This window comes from Ailuropoda melanoleuca, chromosome 4 (genome assembly GCF_002007445.2).
Source record: "Ailuropoda melanoleuca isolate Jingjing chromosome 4, ASM200744v2, whole genome shotgun sequence".
NCBI lineage: Eukaryota > Metazoa > Chordata > Mammalia > Carnivora > Ursidae > Ailuropoda > Ailuropoda melanoleuca.
The window spans coordinates 76,040,854-76,061,949 of record NC_048221.1 but is presented as its reverse complement, the minus strand read 5'-3'; the positions used below and the strand labels follow the sequence as shown (position 1 = coordinate 76,061,949).

Here is a 21,096-nt window from a genome sequence, read left to right as displayed (position 1 = left end):
CAGGAACTTTCTCAAGACAGTGTAGTTAAGTAGCAGAGCAGGACTTCAAACCTGAGGCTGTTTGAGTCTGTATTCATATCTATAGCTATACTCACGCATCATATAATGCATTGCTTCAGATAATATTAAAATTATGGGGCACATTTACACACAATATCTAGTTTGCAAAATACGTTTATCATGGATGGCAAAAACAGCAGCGTTGGCTGTCTTAAATACAAGCTTCCCTGTTTCCTTGGTGGGTGCTCAGGTAAGAGGTGTGGTCAAGAAGGAACGTCTGGGAGCCAGGGCAAGAGAAGGGATTAACACAATGTGACTAATCACAAATTTGATAATCAGATCTGGAAATCTCAAGTCAACAGGGCTTAATAGAGTTGTAAGGCTTTTATTGCTGAAGGAAACTTAATTATCATCAAAACAGCCCCATGGAAAGAAAACAAGCAAATGAAAAATTATACAGCCTATTCCTGGATCTGGAGAAAGCCATTCGGATTCTACCTTCACTACTTACTAGCTCGACATGAGCTGTGCGTCCTCAGGCAAGCGGCCCAGCCTCTTGAGAGCCACAGTAAAGTGGAGAGCACTGGGCTTTTCTCCTGCCTTGAGAGTCATTCAGCCTGTCCTCCAAATCCCTCTAATGGACTGGCCACTCACTCCTAGCATTTTACTGCAAGGAACTCTACCTGGACTTGTGGTTATTGAAATAGAATTAGTGTGCTTATAATTTCATTTTCCTCCTAGTTTTATTTTTCTCCATAGGTGTATATCTACCCTCCAACTAATATATAATACACTTTTCTGGCATGAGGCCAGATTCTCTGATGTGTTAAAATCAAAATTATTATAATCACTTATGGATGGTACCTTTACAAATAATTGTAATAACAGGAATGTAATTCTAACCAAGTTATCATTTCCTTTTGCTATTCAAAAATCTCTAGGGCACCTGGGTGGCTCAGTGGGTTAAGCGCCTGACTCTTGATTTCAGCTCAGGTCATGGTCTCAGGGTTTTAAGATCGAGCCCCATGTTGGGCTCAGTGCTGAGTGTGGAGCCTGCTTGAGATTCTCTCTCTCCCTTTCCCTCTGCCCTCCCCTCCGCCCCCGCAGACACATGCAAGCTCTCTCTCTCTCTCTCTTAAAAAAAAAAAAGTTTCTTTGAGTTTGAATGAATAATTTGCCACCAGCTTTAGCTGGCTACATTTTGGAAAGCAAAATCTGAGTGACTACAGTAGTTCTGTTATATATATTTATCTTATCTATGCAGAAAACAAAAAAAACTATATGATGCAATGTATAAACATTATTAGAATAGTTAATGTAAATAGCTTAGTAGGAGAGACCTAACATATAATAGAACACACTATAGAGATATAATAATTAAATGAACTGGAACTGGATGAAAGAAAGAAAGAAAGAAAGAAAGAAAGAAAGAAAGAAAGAGAAAGAAAGAAAGAAAGAAAACAATAGAATGGTCAGAAACAGAATCTTGTACAGTATGCATAAGAATTTAAAAATGTGGTAGGCTTTACAAATCAGTAGAAAAAGAAATTATTCAAAAAATGTGTTGGCTCAAATTAGTAACTATCTGGGCAGGGGCACTCAATTGGATCTTCACCATCAAAGAGAAGACAAAATATTTTCAAAAATATTATAAAGTTACACACACACACAAATAAACATCTATAAATTAATAAACATTGTACAAAACAATATGTTTATCAAATCTCTCTTGATGGAGGACTTTCTAAGCTAAAGAGGACGAACACAATCAAAAAGTGATAGAATGAAATGTTAATGCTTTGGCATATCCAAACAACATAGAGCATGTCATGGTAAATGGACAGAGGAAGGACCAACTACATAATGTATGGCATTTTGTATATATGTATGTATATCCATGCATACTACGGACATACATATACTAGATGGTATATTATATACTAATAGCCACCCCTTTAGAAAAATGTAAAATTAGATGATGGGGAAGCTTTGCTGAGCTCGTGGGGCTAGGGATGCAAAAGAACGTGAATTGGTGGGGCACCTGGGTGACACAACGGTTAAGCGTCTGCCTTCGGCTCAGGGCGTGATCCTGGCGTTATGGGATCGAGCCCCACATCAGGCTCCTCCGCTAGGAGCCTGCTTCTTCCTCTCCCACTCCCCCTGCTTGTGTTCCCTCTCTCGCTGGCTGTCTCTCTCTCTGTCAAATAAATAAATAAAATCTTTAAAAAAAAAAAAGAACATGAATTGGTTAATCCAGAAATAACATTTGATGCCACTGTTTTGATATGATCAGTTCAAAGACATCATTCTTGCTTCATGGTAATATGGGTTCCCTTAAAAAAAATAACAATAAAGCGGCCTCCTGTCCCTCATTGAGACTGGTAGAGGATTTTATAAGTTTTGGAATAAAACAGACATGCATTGTCCTTATTAGCAGCATCTGCCAGCTTGGAATAGAAGCTTTAAACCCTAATTTATGGCGTGTCACATTCTGCAAGATCATGAAAGACTGATGCTGAAAATATCTTCATCACTTAGTTGCAAAATAGCGGTAAACATTGCAAGTTTATTGTTTCTAGGTAACTTTTCCAGTGTCTTTGTCAATGCCATTAGTGGGGGAAATAACTGCAAGATTTTTCCCCCTCAGGACTTTTATTTTTATATTTGAATGTCAGCTTATTGTGAAGCTATCACAGTTTTAAAGATAGAATTGCCTTTAAATCAGTTACGGTTCTCTTTCTGCCATGTTGCTGAAAAGACGGCTGCTTTTCATTTGCAATTGCTTTAGGGCCTCTCCTGTTCCACGCCTGTGCCAGAGACCGCTCATCGCTTCATCATCCCGTTTGTTTTTGAACAGAGTCAAAAAAGAACAGAACACCGAATTCCTCAATACTTGCTCAGGATCAGAGCTTGAGGCCAACTGAGACAGTGCCTGAGCGTATCTGAGCCTCAGTTTCCTCATCTGAAAATAGGAGGATTTGATCTAGTTTTCAGGTTTTACTTTTCAAAAATGAATATCTTAAATCTCACGTTTCTGAAATAGTGGTTCATTTTTCCAATCCCCCCCACACAAGGGCATTACTGAGTTACTTTGAATCTTTAATTTGAGAGAAATAGACATTCCTATTTAGTGGAACTCAAGTCGCCATACACCCAGAAAGCTACTGAAAGCTTCATGAAATTGAGCTATTAACCCCAGGACAACACAGGCTTTCTGCTTCCATGGCTGACTGAACAGCTGGCGTCCAAGGTTGTCTAAATAACCGTAGTCACTTCGCTGATGGTGGAATGAAGGAAGCGCGAAGCAAGAGGGTGTTTTCTTCTGCTTTTCCTTCTTTTCGTGAATAAGATGCAGTTGACCATGTCTAGTTGGAACGAAGCAAAAAGATTTCTTTCTCTACATTGCTTAAATAAATATTGCTATTTTTTGCCCTTTCCAAATTTCAACTAATTTTTGATTTAAAATTAATAAGTCACATGACTTTACTAAGAAATGATGTTATCGTAGACTATTTTTACATTCCCTAATTAGTTTATTTAGGTGTGGGGAAAGTTGCAATTTGGTTGAAGATTTTATCTGCACGTAATCTCTAAATTGTATTAGATTATGAGGCCAAAAAAACACCAACTCTACTGTTCCCCGCCCCCCACTCCCACTCAAAAAAAACCCAACCTTCTTATCTTTCAAAATTCCTTATGTAACTCTCTTTCAAATCAGATTTTCTGAATGCTAGGTATTGTTTTTATGGTGGCATTGGGCTACTTGGAGCAGGGCTTGTGCATTTCCTGTCTGCCACCCCTCCTCTGACTCAAACCCAGCCCAGGGATCTCTGCAACTAGATGCAAACCTGCCTCAAGTGGGCATATTCAAAGCATAGATGAAAACTTCTCTGGTGTGATATTCTCGGGAAAGCTAAAATCCTGTCAGTCCCTCAGTTAAGTTCAACAGACTTTTTTTTTTACCTTTTTATTATAAGCACATTCTGTGCTGGGCTCTCAGTATAAGAAAGTGAACAGCATTGGCAACTTGACCTTGGGTGGAAGATGGGACAATAATGAATGCAATGATTTTTTTTTTTTTAAGTGACCACTTAGCCTCTGCTTTGCTCTTATAATTGTCTCTCCATGGTGGCAGGAACATTGGAGAAAATCTGTTTAATTTTCTAATTTTTTTAATAATACTAATTTTTTTTGGGGGGGGCTGCAGCCCTTCCTTTGGAGTGAGCCAAGTTTAAAAGTGCTGATATTTGTTTTTAGGCCAAGACATTTTTGATTTCAAATGAGTGAGACCATCTGTGTGCTTTAGCCAAGAACTCTCTAATTTCTGAAATTACTAAATATGCTTTTATTTATGTATATTTGTATTTTGGTGTGTATATGGTATATATACATATGTGTTATTTACTTATCCACTAGAGATGTGCTATATATTCTAATATATACGTACATTTTTTATGGACATCAATTTTAACAGGTTTGACCTATTATATATAAACACATTTATACTAGGTAATGTATAAGCTGTATGTGTATGTATTCACATATAGTTTACACATTACAGATAAATACACCAATAACAAATACTCATGAGAAATTATACTGGTTTATTCTAATATTTTAATTCTAATACTTTATTATATATATCCTAATATTACATATATCCAAAAGTCATACCTGTTGAAAAACTACACTATAGTTCCGGAAACAGAAATAAGCCCCATTACTTAAACTGGATTTGAAGAGACTTTTTTTTAAAGATTTTTATTTATTTATTAGAGAGAGAGAGAGCAGGAGCAAGGAGAGCAGCAGAAGGAGAGGGAGAAGCAGGCTCCCCGCAGAGCAGGGAGACTGTCATGGGGCTCCATCCCAAGATGGATGATGACCTGAGCTGAAGGCAGACACGTAACTGACTGAGTCACCCAGGCGCCCCTGAAGAGACATTTTAATCCGTAGCCACACGAAAACGCTCTCTCTGAGCTGCCTTCAGCTCAGTTGTGATATTTGATTCATTTAGAGATATTTCAATAAGGAAAAACAGAAGGAAAGATACTATTTTTGTAATAATCCATGTAACTCATAGCAAGGTCATCCTTTTGCATGGTGGCAAATAGCTGTTTGATTGTGAATCTCTTGCTTAGCAACTGCTATCAAAAAATATAAGTGAAATAATAAATGAAAACTGTAAGTGAAATTTCCTGCTGAGACAAACACAGAGTTTGAAGTTAATGTCATAAGCTATTCACAGTATTTGACATGGTCAGAATAGAAGGCATTCAGTGAGCCCTGTGTCTCCACGTTATTTACTGATAAAATAGGATAATGTTTTCTATTTCCTAGGATGCTTGTGAGGGACAAACACAAAAAACGTACACATTTCTTTTAACAGGTTCTGACAGAAAATAAACACTCAGTAAATCTTAGCTGATTCTTGTTGTAGTGGTAATGGTGGTTTTGTTGATGTCAAATGCCAGGGAAGTTCTCTCAGGAGTGAAAGCAGAAGCCCTAGGCTCCCTGGCTTCCTGTGTATGTGTTGTGGTTAAGAAACCTCAGCTATAGAGAAAGCCTGCAATATACCTGCCAGGATACAAAAAGGAGCCCCAGTCCGCTTTGATCTCTTTGATCCTGCCGGTTGCAGCCTTGTTAATTACTGTAAAACTTTGAGCAGTCATCTATTTTGTACCATGTTAGCTGTAACCTTTGTTACAAGTCCATTCATTCACTCCCAGGATAATAATACTGTTATTTATGATAACACACTAACAAGAGCAGCTGATATTCACCTGGGCCCTTCTTCCGTGCCAGGCCCTGTTCTAGCACTTTCATTGAAATATAATTTATTGTTGACAATACCCCTAATGTGGTAGATATGATTACTCCATTTTACAGATAAAAGTGAGCCTCTGAATGGTTGAAGGACTTGTACAAGGTCACAGGATTGCCAGTGGGTGAGCTGCAATTCTCTTTGAAATCTTGAGAACCAGATTCTTAGCCCTTACTTATTATTATCCCCAAGAATGGAAGAGAACCAAGACTCAGAATAAGCCATTCATGTTCTCAGGGAGGTGGCGACTGAGTCTAGGTCCCTGCATCACTCCTTAACTTTGAGTGCAGTGCCCATCTCATCACCCTGTATACTCTCATAGTTAAGATATGAAAAGCCTTGATCAATGCATGTTAATGAATGCAGGAGCCTCATGAAAATTTCTAAGCTGAAACATTTATTTATAACAACAAAAAACCCATTATTTGAGTAGCAAATGCTTTCTACCGATGCGCATATTTCACACCCTCCCACTTCCTGTGGAAAGGGCCTTATCTCTCAGCCACCAGTTCTTCAATACCATCTGTACAAACCTTAGATAGATATAATCCTTGATGTATGTCTGTTTACCTAAAGATGTAGTGAACATTCTCTTTACCTAACGGATTAGTGTTTCAGTATATCTCAGAATAGAGATTATCCTGACATCAAAACCAAAAAGCCAGACATAGAGAAGGAACAATGGAATGTCTTTTGCCTTTGTCCCAAATTACATAGATCAAAGATTGATAGATATGACATGCTTTTCCTTTTTAGATATGTATATTTTTTTTTAGAAATTAAGAAACTGAGAGAAAGGTTAGGCAAGTTGACTTAGAAAGAGCTTTGTGTTTAAGCTATGTCTATACCCAGACTCTAAAATTTATTTTTTTTCACCTATTTATTTCCCTTGCCTTTTTTGGATTAATATGAAGAGCAAATAAAATATTCAGTGACTGTCTACCTCAAATTTCAAGCCTAGGAATATAAAAATACAGATATATTGCTCCTGTTCTTGCATATTTAAGTGTGAGGGACATTTAAAAAAAAAATTGTAGACCAAAACAAACAAACAAACCACCTAGTCTCTTTCATGTTTTTATCCCTTTGGGATTTATGATAAAAGCCCATGAAGCGGAGAAGTGAAATTCAACATTGTGAATTACTCTTCAGAAAAACAAAGGAAAAATCAATATCCCCCCAAAATCTTAATTTTATGAACAGACCCAAATGAGTGTACAATAATATCATCACTAATTGTTAAAATGGCAGTGTATATAGATATTTTTTGAAAGTTGAAACTATTAAATAAATACAACTTTTGACATAAATAAAAAAGATATATGAAAAAAGATATATGAATAATTGTAAATGTTTGAGAATCATACTATCTCAGAAAGAAGTAAAAGAAATAGCTTACATGTGAATTTTTAAAAGATTTGGAGTGGCTGCTGTCTAATTATTATAACTGTGCTATATTCAGGTCATCTGAAGAGTATGTCTAACTTTGGAAAAGTAGGGTGATTATGAAATCTGGGCCGGATGAATTAGTAGGTGTAGTTGTGAGAGCTATCAGCCTGTCTGTCCAAACTTGCTTTTCTGTCTTCTGGAGTTTCCCTTCAAAGATTACAAAATGAGAAGGAAAAAAAAGTACATCGTGCTTCTCCTCAAGATAGTTCTTCTAGGAAAATGATTCTACCTCTGGAGAATTTTAACTCAGGTGTTTTTCATTCTGAAAGTAATTTAAGCCCCACAATATGAGTTTGGGGATAAAGTTTTCCAATACACCCGCCAACTTGCGTCTATAACTGAACATGCACAGAAGTTTCCACATTTTTCTAAAGAAATAGACTAAAAATAGTAACGAGTTTGTGAGATTAGTCTGCAATACCACATCTGTAGATGCTTGACATAACTACATTGGTAAATATTGTTCATAGTAGTCTATAATCTGGGACTAGGTTAAAAGAAGTGAATAAAGAATTTTATTCAATTCTCAGCAAATATTTGTTGAGTGTCTACTTTGTGCCGGACACTGATCTTGATGCTTGACTACAGTGAGCAAGAACCCTGTCCGCACAAAGCATAGATTCTAGTGGAAATTCTTTTTTTTTTTTTCTTTTCTTGTGGGGTGGGGCACAGGGATTAGGCGTGGAGGCAGTGTGTGTGTGCATGGCTGACCCTAATTGTGCTGATCAAAGGAATCCCCACTTTTCTTCTCCATTTTCTTGACCCTCCTTTTCGCCAGGGCATCTAACTCATTCATGAGATTATAAATCACTCACTAAAATCCTTACCTAGAATTGCCCTAACCCCACATCCCTCAACTTTTTTGTAGCTGATATTGGACTCATGAGGCAATATACCCAGCCTTATACCTACCTACTAAAGTCAGAAACACCTGACTCTGTTGCAGTGGTTCTATTTCACAGGCAATGTGTTAGCGTAGGTCAGTGTTATCATCCACATCAATTAGGTCAGAAAACACTATACTCATTCCTGATCAATATCTTTGTCAAGGGAATCTCCAAATAATAAAATATAGATTGCCAAGGAAATTGAAAAAAAAAATAGGCTTGGGTAGCTTGAAAGTCATGGTGAGAGGTTATACAACTTGGAAACTCATCCATGGAAACCATTTTCTCCACTTCTAAAGATCCTCCAAGAAAGACAATCCTAAATCAACTTTCCCAAGGCTTAATAGCTCTTTCTGTCTTCAAGAAAGTATACTTAAGAATTAATCTAATTCCCTTTTGTTATTGCTTAAGTTCATTTTCTTTTCTTTTGTTGTCAGTATTTGCTTATTAAACCATTATACATATTTGTTCAAAGAATAATGGATATGGTATTCTTCATAATAATCCTCCTTCAAGATAAAGGTAAACTGAAACACCAGGACTAGCAGTGGAAAGATGGGACTTCTTTGGTTGGCACAAATCAGGTATAAAATACCAATCATATGTGTGTGCTTAATTTCTAAGCATTTCCTTAAAATGAATTAATTTACAGTATTCCTGTGTCTACTAGATGATAATGAAGAGATGATATTTATTATCATGCAGTTTGGTATAGTTATTTATTGAAAATCCCACAATGTGCCTGGCATTGGATTGATTCCCTTTATGTAGATTCTCTCACCTACATACATTTTCTTCTTTAATAATTACAACCATCCTGTAAGGTATTATCTCCCTAAAAGGGAAAAAAAAAATAAGGCTTGGAGAGATCATGCAGTTAGGTAATGTTAGCACTGGAATTTGAACTCAAAGAGTCTGATACCAGAGCCTACATTCTTAATCACTCTGAAAAATAAAGTGTCTATTAACAAATATCAGGAAATTCATTAGCCACACTAACTAACTGTTGGCTCAGTTAGGTTTTGCCATAGGTTTGGAGGAAATAACTGCTATATTGACCAGTTAACTGTATAGCACTAGTCAGACACAGGCTGTCTTTTTTTTTTCCTATTATATAAATATAAATGAATTTAGAACCTGTTAGTGTTGGCTGCTATGAACTTTTGAGTGGCTTCTTAAAATATTTTAGATAGTTCTCTGGAAGTAGATAGCTAATTTGTTCTTAAGTCAATATGACACATGTATTTTAGCAATGTAATTACACATGGTGTGCATTTTATAGAGGTGGGGTATGGCTCTCTCTTTATCTTTATGTCAGAATGGCTTCAGGTTTTTAGGTGATGTGATAGCAGATGCATGATATTGGGAGCCCTGCCCGTGGATTTGTCCAATGTGCCGTTTGGAGTCCAAAAACCGTAGGACTATCAACGAGCAGTCAGAACCACCTAGTCAATTTGGATGAAGTGCCTTGGGAAATGAGAATACAGGACAAACTTTGTTCCGTATTTGTATACTTTAAAGTAAAATGGAACACAAGTAATGCAGGTTGAATGGATTTAGAGCCAACATTGTTCCAAAGTTACCCAACGTTATTCAAACAGTTGCTAATGTAGACCATAGGGGGAAAGGGGGCATCCGCATTTTAGTTGTATTTTATGATTTTTCTGAGAAAATTCAGGATGTTTTCTACCTTAGCTTGTTGTGATTATCTTACAAAGTTTACACTCATTGTGGCTATGTAGACCATAGATAAGATCCTATATTTTAAGAGACTGTTATACAAAATATCTGATTTCAAATACTTAAGTAGTGGGAAAACTAAAAACCTTTATATTTAATAAACAAGTATAATAGCCAACAACAAAAGCAAATATGTAAGTTTGAGTATATATATGCTTGAAATAATGAAAACTGTATGCAGATTCGATCAAATTATTTGAGTCATCTGAAACCAGTTGGGATGTGTGTATACACACATTATTTGAGTGAAATTAGATTGGAATGGTTACTGTTTAATAAGTTGATACTTGAATTTTATTTGACTGAAAAAGCTATCCTATATATCAAAATGCACTAAACATTGTGTTACATGCGTTGCAAACATGTGTTGCAAGTTACATGAATTGAAGACAAGTTCTAAATACTGAAATATGGGCCTGGTTTCTCACTGCTATCCTCTGCCCACAGGTTGTATATAAAAATAATGATGTAAGGCTGGAATTATCTCGACTTGCCAAGCAAGGAGACCCTAAGATGAAGATCCATGGAGTGGTGGCATTTAAATGTGAGAATGTGGCAACTTTGGACCCAATCACCTTTGAAACCCCAGAGTCTTTCATCTCTTTGCCTAAATGGAATGCAAAGAAAACAGGCTCCATATCCTTTGATTTCCGCACAACAGAGCCAAATGGCCTCATTTTATTTAGCCATGGCAAGCCAAGACACCAAAAAGATGCCAAGCACCCTCAGATGATAAAGGTTGACTTCTTTGCTATTGAGATGCTAGATGGCCATCTCTACCTCCTCCTGGACATGGGGTCAGGTACAATAAAAATCAAAGCCCTACAAAAGAAGGTGAATGATGGAGAATGGTATCATGTGGACTTCCAGAGAGATGGACGGTCAGGTAATTTATCATTTTTTCTATACTTTTTACCTGCTGGAACACTCGTTTCATCCCTCAACAAGGGAATTAAAACCAAGACATATTAAAGATTTCCTGCATTTCTGTCTTTAGGGTAAAGGAAATTGTCTGTTATTATTTCTGTTTTACATCATATACAAATCAGAAGGAGCTAATTAATCATTATAGTTGGGCATCAAACCCCACATGCTCAAATGACTTCTGGAATCACTTCTTAAATGAACATTTATTGGATAATCAAGTGCCAAATCTTGCAAGAAATTTTATCTTGAATTTGCAAATGACAAAATTCAGGGTTCTTGTATTCCCAATTATTGCTTATTATCACTGGATGTTTGGAGATGCCTGAAGTGGCAAATACAAAATATGAAAAAAGAAATTCAACAATCCACATAGAAAATCCTTAGTTTAATTTTTAATCCTTCGTTTAATTTTTACCCAAGTTGGATCTGTGGTATCATAAACACTTTAATCAATGCCGTAAGATTTCAAGAACACGGGCAAAACTCTGTTGACTTCCAAATAGCTTCCCTTTCTAATGAAAGATGTTTGGAATTGAGCCAATTCCTCTGGCTTCCTTTTGCTATGCTTTTTACTGGAGGGGTGTGTGTGTGTGTGTGTGTGCGCACACGCATGCCTGTGCCTGTGTTGTGTATGTGTGTGCATGTGTGTGATTGGGGAAAGGAGGGGGCATTATAGGCAAGGGCTGAAGAAATAACATTTACTTTTACTAAATGTTACTAAACTAAAAAAACATTTGAAATTTGAGAATGGATTAGGGGACTTAAGGAATTGACTAGCATTAGGTTTGTGGGGACAGGATCATCCAGACAGAGGAAATAGCATTTGTGGAAACCAAGAAAGTGAGAGAGACTGAGAAAAGAAGAGGAGGAGGGAGAGAGAGAGGGAAAGAGAGAAGCAACTTATTTTAGGTATATAACTTTATATTATATCTTTTTTACTTTCTTCACTTGTGCTCCCATGCTTTGAATGTTCCTCTCACTTACAAATCATAATTTGTAGCTAATTCTTCTTATAATAGAAGACAATAGAATTTAGACCTAACCACTCTCCTCCCTTCCCTCAATGCACTGCCTTATTTACTTATATACCATACCATGCGCTCTGGATTTTCTACTAAATAGCGGTGTAAGGTTGGCCAAGGCATTTTTTGTGGGTCTGAATTTCTTCCTTCGTAAAGCATATTGGGAAGGACCCAGTACCCAGTATTGACTGGCTCCCAGACCCAGTGAAGGGGTATCAACAGTGATGGCATCTAGGATTCTATATTTTTGCAAAGCTTTCCAGCTGATGATCAGCATAGACCAGAGAGCACTTAGTGCTTCTTTCAGATCTAGTCATCTGTGATCACCATCCTATTTTAGGAGGACCGAGCTGCAGTCCTGAGGGTGAGTGCCCTTTCATAGACCACTTTGTCACTTGTGTCCTCCCAGCTTCCCTGCAGCAGAACTGTGTCCTATTTCACTCTTAGTCATGCCTTGCTTTCCTGTTCATCAATCAGAAAGATTGTGATTGACATCCTACAAATATATTTTTCTCTCCTTTAGCCCAATAAAATAAAGAAATGGAATGAATAGGAATTGGGAGGGAGTCAGTGGTGAGGGTGGAAAAATGAAGGAAGGTCAAAACCCATTGCCCTGATCTCAGATATCTCAGAGATAATTTCTGATTCACCCCTCTCTGGAAACTTGGTCCTCCTGTGTTCTTTCATTTCCCTAAAATCTTCCACAGGGAAGATTAGTTACCATTCTGTGCTATCTATACTTCTTTTATCATTTCTATTATCTTAGATGACTGAGGGTAGACAACATTTTTTTTTCCTGCTGCATTTATACTGATTGCATTAGAAATTAGATTCCTCTTTGTTTTTTTCTGATTTAAGCTGAGAAGCTGATTTAAGCTGAGAAGTGTACATTGAGGGGAATACAAAAATTTAGTAATAGAGTACCTTCCTTTTGCTTCTTCCAGCCTGTTTCTATCAGAGTTAGCAGTTGATTGGCTACTTAAGAACTTTCAAACAGATCAGGCTCCCCCTGGGAGCCTGCTTCTTCCTCTCCCACTCCCCCTGCTTCTGTTTCCTCTCTCTCTCTGTGTCAAATAAATAAATAAAATCTTTAAAAAAAAAAAAAAAGAAAGAAAGAAAAAAAGAAAAAAGAACTTTCAAACAGAAGTCTTAAAAAGAGGAATGGAGCATGGACTAATCTTGTGCTTTGAAATATTAACTTCTGGATGATATAGTTTGACTTAAAATACACCTAGAATAAAATTTTTAAAATTACTCTCAAGTATGTGTATGTACATGTTAAACTTCATAATGATTTATTTTTATTTGTTTACTTATTTATTGAGAGACATAGAGAGAGCAAGTGCAAGCCAGGGGAGGGTCAAGGGAGAGAATCTCAAGCACACTCCACCCTGAATCCAATGTGGGGCTCAATCTCACAACCCTGAGATCAGGACCTGAGTTAAAATCCAGAGTCAGCTGCTTAACAAACTGAGCCACTCAAGCACCCCAGACTTCATAATAATTTAAAATATAACTGATTAGATTAAGTGGACTTTTTTTTTTAAGATTTTATTTATTTATTTGAGAGAGAGAGAGAGCATGAATGGGAGGAGGAACAGAGGGAGAGGGAGAAGCAGACTCCCCACTGAGCAGGGAGCCCGATGTGGGGCTCGATCCCAAGACCCTGGGATCATGACCTGAGCTAAAGGCAGACACCTAATCAACTGAGCCACCCAGGAGCCCCATTAAGCTGACATCTTTTGGAAGTTCAGAAGGGGCAAAAATTACCATACTTCAAATCAGTTGTATTTCATTCACCTAGAAATGAGGTATTTTATAACTACATGAGGAAATACGTGGTTAATGCCAAAATTTTAATAAATGCAAACAATGTATAAAGGGAGAAAAAAACAGCCATTATTCATTTGATAATGGTAATTTATTCTAGTCTTAAGTGTTGATGTGGTCTAATTAATTTCCCAAGGTCCTTGGATGATCTATTACAACGAGAGTTGGATAAATGCCTTAATTCTCAGGCTGAATAAAATCCATTTTTTTTTCTCTTTAAGTTCTTTAATTCTTCCAAATTGCTAATAGTTTATTAACTGCCCTACTTGTACCCTTATTGGAAAAGGTCAAAAGCAGAGAATATCTGTGTTAATTTAGAAAGTTCAGTGGTGGATGGGAAGATGAGAAAGATGCCTTAAGACTGTGTAATTTAAGAAAGAAAATAAGACATGAGATTTTTGTTGGATTCCAAAGGAAAGATTAAGTTAGTGTGTTTGACGATGTACAGCTAGTGAAGTACTTTTATGTGATCACAATTTCAGATTAGTGAATTGAGACAAACAGTGTAAAAACCCAGGCTCATTCACTACACCAAGTTCTGCCCTTTACAAAATTGAAAGAAAAGAGAGCTCATTTTATGTTGGCCTAGCTCAAGGGAATATAATGTAATGTTAATAACTGCAGCTGTTAATATTTTATATATAGTATTTTAATTAAGTTCTATATTTGCACACTGCATTGGTTTGGTATAAAGCAGCCTTTTAAAAATTGAATGAATAGCTCTACTAGCTTTTATTTTACTTAAAGGGTATTTCTGAGTTAGGTTGGTGAAATACAAAGATTTATAGCTCTGTTAAAACTGAAAAATGTAGAATTTCAAGAAATAATTCATTTTATCCATTTTTCACACCAGTTATATTCAGAGGCTACATGAAAATTAGTCTTAATATAACGTGGGAAAATGATACTTCTATGACAAGAGGTCAGTGTGGGCTGCTTTCTGACTCATGGATGATGAAGGTTGCCTGGTATACTCTTCAGCTGAATATTTAAAAATATTTAACGAGCCATTTTCTCTGTTATTAAAGTAGAGGGAGCTTAGCGCTGAGAATTATTCTTTCTGCTATTGACCATTCTAAAGTTAGTAGGAATAAAGTCACAGCCATTAATTTGATGCCAGGAACTATTGGTTACATTGGTCAGAAGTAGGGTTAAAACCATATTTGGTGGACAGACTGAATTTTTAATATTCCCTCAACAATTTGTAAAAGAAACCTATGTATGAAAGGGAATGTCTTATTTATGTTTATACCTACAGGTCCTGGTACTTTCTTGTGCAATAGCAGTTGTTTAATAAATATTTGGTACAATGAAAAATAAATAATAAAAATATGTGAATGGCTCAATGCCAACCCACCCCTAATATTCTAAAAATAGTAGTAGCATCTTTACATTTGAAGAGTAATAGCACTCTTTTAGTTGTAATGCAAGTTTTTAAGGAATTTACCCTACTTCCTACTTCCTAAAAGCAGTTTACACAATATAAGATAATAGATGCCACCCTTTTTAATGAATACAAATCCCTCCTCCAAGCCCAGATGTCCAAAAAAAAAAAAAATTGCAGTGAGGAGGTTACAAAATTGTTGGAGAACTGTGGTAAGCCTGGTACAAAAATGACAAGCTCTTATCAGAACAGGACTGCTATCTTTGCTTGTTCATGAGATCGCTATATCGTTTAGCAAACATGCAGGTAGAAGAAAAATTAAGGGAAGGTGTTCACTTCTTTCTGAGGAGTGAGATACGCAGTCACAGTAAGCATGCCAATGACAGGGAAGACAGTCACCTGCACAGCCCATCTTTCTGGCGATTTGCCCGTTAATCCTCTGTTGGCTAAAAGGAGGATCTATGAGCCCCTGTGAGAAGCATTGCCTTCAGATGAATACTTTTTCTAGAACTTCACTGTCAGCACAATTAATTGTATTGGGTTGTACATCCCTTCTTCCATTCTGTGACATGGGGAAGAGACATTTTATTTGCACTTTGGCTGCTACTGTTGGCCACAGCTGCTCTCTTCTTCTGTGTACAGTGCAGCTTCTTCTATTGCCTGCTTAGTCTGTGACCAGTGACATGGGGCCTGGTAGGCTGAACCACGAGTGGCCTTTTCAGATCCTGGTCTAGGCTGTCAAAGGAGGACCCATACAAAGTGCAGGCATGATTCCCTGGTCAGAGCGTAGGATTTGAGTGCTCCAAAAAGTGAATATCTTCCATGGATAGCTTAGCTACTTAACAGAGCAAAACCCCTAAGTTGCTGAGTTAATAAAAATGATTGAAGAGGCTCATTACTCTGCAAACTTTGCAGGGCTTAGAGCTGAACACTTCCTTATCAGCCCCTCTTCCCTTTCCAGAGTTCCCCTTTCCCTCTCTTTTGCTCCCAAACTTAATACAAAACAACTGTGTTCAGGTATTTAACTAAAGTGTGAATTGTACTAAAATTAGGATGAGGTTAATGACTGTTTTCTTGGGGCATGAATATTGTTTAAATTTGTGTTAAGCTCTTTGCCTCAGTTAAGGGTATCCTCTCAAGTATTCTTACAGCAAACTGCCAGTATTGTGGGTGTTTTGTTTTGTTTTTTGTTTTTTTGGGGTTTTTTTTGGCAAACCATCATTACACATTGAAATCAAAGAGAAAACTCATTATTATTGTCAAATTCTGCTTGCGTACAGCAGGGCACAGCAGATTGTATCAGTGGTTATTCATGGGTAAGCCTACATTTAACAGCTAAGAAACCATTGAGATTGAATTGAAGTCATAGAGTTCCAGTTTAAGAACTAGAAATTACAGTGGGAAAGGCACAAGGCTCTCTCCAGAGCACATAATTAGAGGTTTATAGTAATCACTGTTTGATGTGAACAGCACTTTCTAGCTATCTATTACCAGCACTGATTTCTGTGTATACCATTCATGAATCACCACACTTAAACATTTCTACTTGAACAACCATTAGACGATTTCTCTGTTTAGGTCTTGATTTAAACTTGCTCTTTGACTATAAACATTCCTCCCATGCCTCTACCTACTAGCTCGCTGCAAACACTGAAATAGTTTTAAATAAATTTATAATATTGTTTTATATGCATGTCTCTAAACCACTACACATCAGTGGGAAAACAGAACCACTTTATCAATAATTTATTAATTATTTGACTATCCCAATGACCAGATGGAGTCAATTTTGCATAAATTTATGAAGTTAAATTTTATTAAACCAATGCTTATGTTCATTTCTTTATTTTGAACATGTTTAAAAAGAAATAAAAAGTCATCTATTTTCTTTCCCCCAAAAAATATTTTCAGTTTTGCACATTTTCTTCCAGGCTCTGTTAACATGTATATACAAATTTTATATATAACATACATACTTACTGTTACTATATAATAAACAGAATTCTTCATTGGAAGTCTGATTATAGTAGATGGGTATAATTGACCAGTTATAGAGATAGGAGTATTCGGGTTCCTGTTACCAATTAAATTTCCCATCTAAGTGAATAAACATTTGAATTGTAAGCTGGCATCTCATACTGGCAGAGCTCCACAGGAAGCATTCCATATCCTGTGACAGTTAATAGCTCATACAGAATTAATAACTTGGCATTCTTATTTTATACTGCGGTCTTATAGGCTTGGTACATCAGTCAAACCCTGAGAGCTGTAACCTGCTCTCTCAATCTACCAGATTTCCTTTCTGGGTCTACCAGTTTAAAGGGCAGACCTCGGAGGATGGTGTCTGTTGCACCCTGAGGAAATAGGCAGTTACCTGACCACACCCAGCAGCCGCGACTCTCATTGTGGAGTGCTGAGTAGAAATCTGGATAAATTCTGCAAAATAATATTTTAATTTTAATATTTTACTATTTTAATTATAAAGTATGCCACTTGATTGACGTTTACAGCTCTCCAACATTGTGTATGATCATATTAGAAATTTGTATGTATGCATATTGCTATGAGTGTGTATGCGTGTTCATATATGTGCATGTGCTTACCCCATGGGATGTATGTAACATATAAATATGAGCTATTGATGAAAATGTTCAGGCGTTTCAGAAAAAATATGTAGGGCACCTGGGTGGCTCAGTCGTTAAGCATCTGCCTTCAGTTCAGGTCATGATCCTGGGGTCTTGGGATCGAGCCCCATATTGGGCTCCCTGAGCAGAGAACCTGCTTCTTTCTCTGCCTGTGCTGCTCCCCCTGCTTACGCTCACTCTCTCTGTCAAATAAATAAATAAAATCTTTGAGAAAAGAAAAAAGTATGTACGAGTTTCCCCGTGCAACACACCTCCCTCACCAATTCATTCCCTCCTTCACAGGTAACCACATATTTCCACTTCATTTTCTTTGCATCAATATAGCTATACATATAGTTACACTTATAAAATAAATGTAGAGCTTTTATTTATATGAACAAGACCATTCTCCACCAATTATCAGGTTACTTAAAAAAACCTACTGAAAACTTTTTCCATGCTATTCTTTATAGTGGCATCATGTATCTCTGAGTTTGAACATATTAGGATTGACTTAGTCATTTCTCTATTGATGGACATTTAACTTTTTACCTTTAAAAATTTTCACCTTTTTAAACTAATTTATAAAGAAAATTTTCGTGTTAGGTCCTTATGCATGTTGATCAGAATTTTTATAGGATAAATTTTGAGAACTGGAATTGCTGGGCGAATTGCATTTTTAATTTTGAAAGCTAATGACAGGTCATTTTGCTAATAGGCCATTTCAATTTCCACTTGTCCAAAGAATATGATGTGCCTCTCCCCGCCTCATTGTTTCCCCTTGAGATATTATCAAACTTTTAAATTTTTCCAAGATTTATATCTTCATATGCTGGTTTAATTCCTGACATTCCTGGCTCATGGGTGGATCCAAATAAGGAGAAAACATAAGAATAAGCAGAAAACTGAATATTAAAATTTTATTTTTCTTTGTTTTTAAATAAACTTTATTTCAGTCCCTATTATAAACCTAACATGTGATATTATGTTCTTAAAAGACACCGGGGACTCCTGGGTGGCTCAGTGGGTTAAGCATCTGCCTTCCAGTCAGGTCATTATCCCAAGATCCTGGAATCAAACCCCGAGTCGGGCTCCCTGCTCATCCAGGAGTATGCTTCTCCCTCTCCCTCTGCCCTTCCCTCACTTGTGCACTCTCTCTCTCAATCTCACTCTTTCTCTCTCTGAAATACATAAATAAAATCTAAAAAAAAAAAAGACACAAAACTAAAAAGAAAGAAACTATCCACTCATAATTCAAAACTACCATTGTCAATATTATGGTTCATTTTTTGTACTATTTTGTTGGAATTCTGTATTTTGCATTTTGCATCATACTATATAACCAGTGTTTCATTCTACCTGTAGCCCTTATATTATGTCGTGTTACTGTATTTAATTTGTTGATAGAATATGAATTTGGGGCACCTGGGTGGAAGGATTGGTTAAGTGTCCAACTCTTGGTTTCACTTTAGGTTCTAATCTCAGGGTCATGAGATTAAGCTCTATGGTCAGCGCAGAGTCTGCTTGAGATTCTCTCTCCCTCTGCCCCTTTCCATCTCTCTCTCTCTCTCTCTCAAATAAATAAAATAAAATCTTTAAAAAATATGAATTTGACAAGTAAATTTTAAAGTTTTTGGAATCTGATTCTCTTCTGCAGTGAAAAGATGAAACAGAATAATGGAAAAATAAAATTCGTATGCAACTAAAATTTATTTTAAGTAGTAATTTCAGAAAATTTTATTCAAAAATGAAACTTAGTGACACCCAGTCAATTCCTTTATTTTTCATAAAAGCCACATTGGGGCCTAGTGAATCCAGTATTTGGCTCACTTGCCAGCTAGTTATTTGCAAAAGCTGAGCATGAAAGTTGATTTCCTCTGACTTGGCAAAGCATTCTCATTATAACACACTATTTTCTACTTCCCATTTCCTGGTCACTTAAACTTCTGCAGTAATTAAAACCAAATTACCTTATTTTAAATCTCCCCTTCACTCTAGGCTTCTTCTCACCCTGAAAACTAATCTTTTGGAAGTGGAAGGGCCAAGAAAAATTATATGGAAAAAAAACAAACCAACCAACCAATGGAAACTAACAGGTTACAAATACCAGCAAAATGGGAAAGATGATTTCCATTTTTATAAACTAAGAACTGTTTCCAACAGTTTTTCCACTTTAATGTATACTTTTACATAAAGCATGAATTCATTAGTTATGCTTCATGAATATTCTTAAATAAACATTACTTTGTCTATTTGTCACCTTTGTTTTACCCTTCGCATATGCAATGAAAACGAACAGGTTTAAACATTAATATATGTTAGTGTGATTTCTTTCTTTTTTTAAAAAAAGATTTTATGTATTTATTTGACAGAGAAAGCAGAAGTAGGGGGAGCAGCAGAGCGACAAGCAGGCTCCCCGCTGAACAGGGAGCCTGACACGGGGCTGTATTCCAGGACCCTGGGATCATGACCTGAGCCGAAGGCAGACACTTAACTGACTGAGCCACCCAGGCGCCCGTTAGTGTGATTTCTATGTTAAGATTACAAAAGTCGTATGTACAGAAATATATTTGGTTTTTAGCTGAAATTTTATTTCTTTAAAAGGAAAATAACATAGACAGGTGCTCTGGATTCTTAAATATTGAAGCATGTAACACTGATCCAAATAAGTCCCCAAATAGGACTACCATCTACAAATTTTAACAGTTCAAATATAGCGGTGTTTACATAAAATACTTAATTTACCAAAAACTTTATAGGTAATTATAGTGAAAGAAGGTAAAATGTATGAAATAATCAAGCTATTCCAAAGATAAATAAATAAATAGTTGTAGTTCTTGGATTAGAGAGATAAACCAATAATATACTCAGATTTTTGTTTTCTCTTAAAAATTATTTACATCTGGTCCTATCTCAACCTTTGCAAAATTCTCATTTTCTATTGATATATACAGCTGTAGCAAGTACTCAATTGTCTCTAATTATCGAAAACAAGGTTTAAGTGTTCAGTTCTTATCTTCTTGGTAACCACTGCTTTTATAACTCAATTATAATGAATAGGCACTTAGGGACCTTAATACTGAAATTTCACTATCTTCAAATATATGTGTTAAATTTGTGTAAATGAATTCAGTGATTCTGTGATGACTCTTTTGCTTATGTGAAAATGTCCTTTGATTCATTTCAATAATAAAATCATTAAGGAATTTGGGATTCGAATCCCTTCTCAGAAATGTGTACATTTCAGGACATTTGCATATGTGTAGGCTAAATATAATATCAATAGAAATATAAAATAAATAGAAATATAAATGGAAATACAATGTAAATGAGAGTTTGACTCATATTTAAATATAGTTTTTATTTTGTGACTCTTCAGAATATAAAAATAATTGTTTCCATTCCTACTTAA

The 21,096-nt window shown here is 36.3% G+C and overlaps 1 protein-coding gene across 28 annotated transcripts in view; it reads left to right on the top strand.

Annotated features, from left to right (window-relative positions):
* NRXN1 (neurexin 1) overlaps positions 1–21,096 on the top strand; it is a 1,113,431-nt gene that overhangs the window by 468,442 nt on the left and 623,893 nt on the right. For all 28 annotated transcript variants that reach the window (XM_019801696.2, XM_019801695.2, XM_019801700.2 and 25 more), the window contains one exon: positions 10,345–10,783. In XM_019801696.2, coding sequence (XP_019657255.2) covers positions 10,345–10,783 — 439 coding nt within the window. The remainder of the gene's footprint in view (positions 1–10,344; positions 10,784–21,096) is intronic.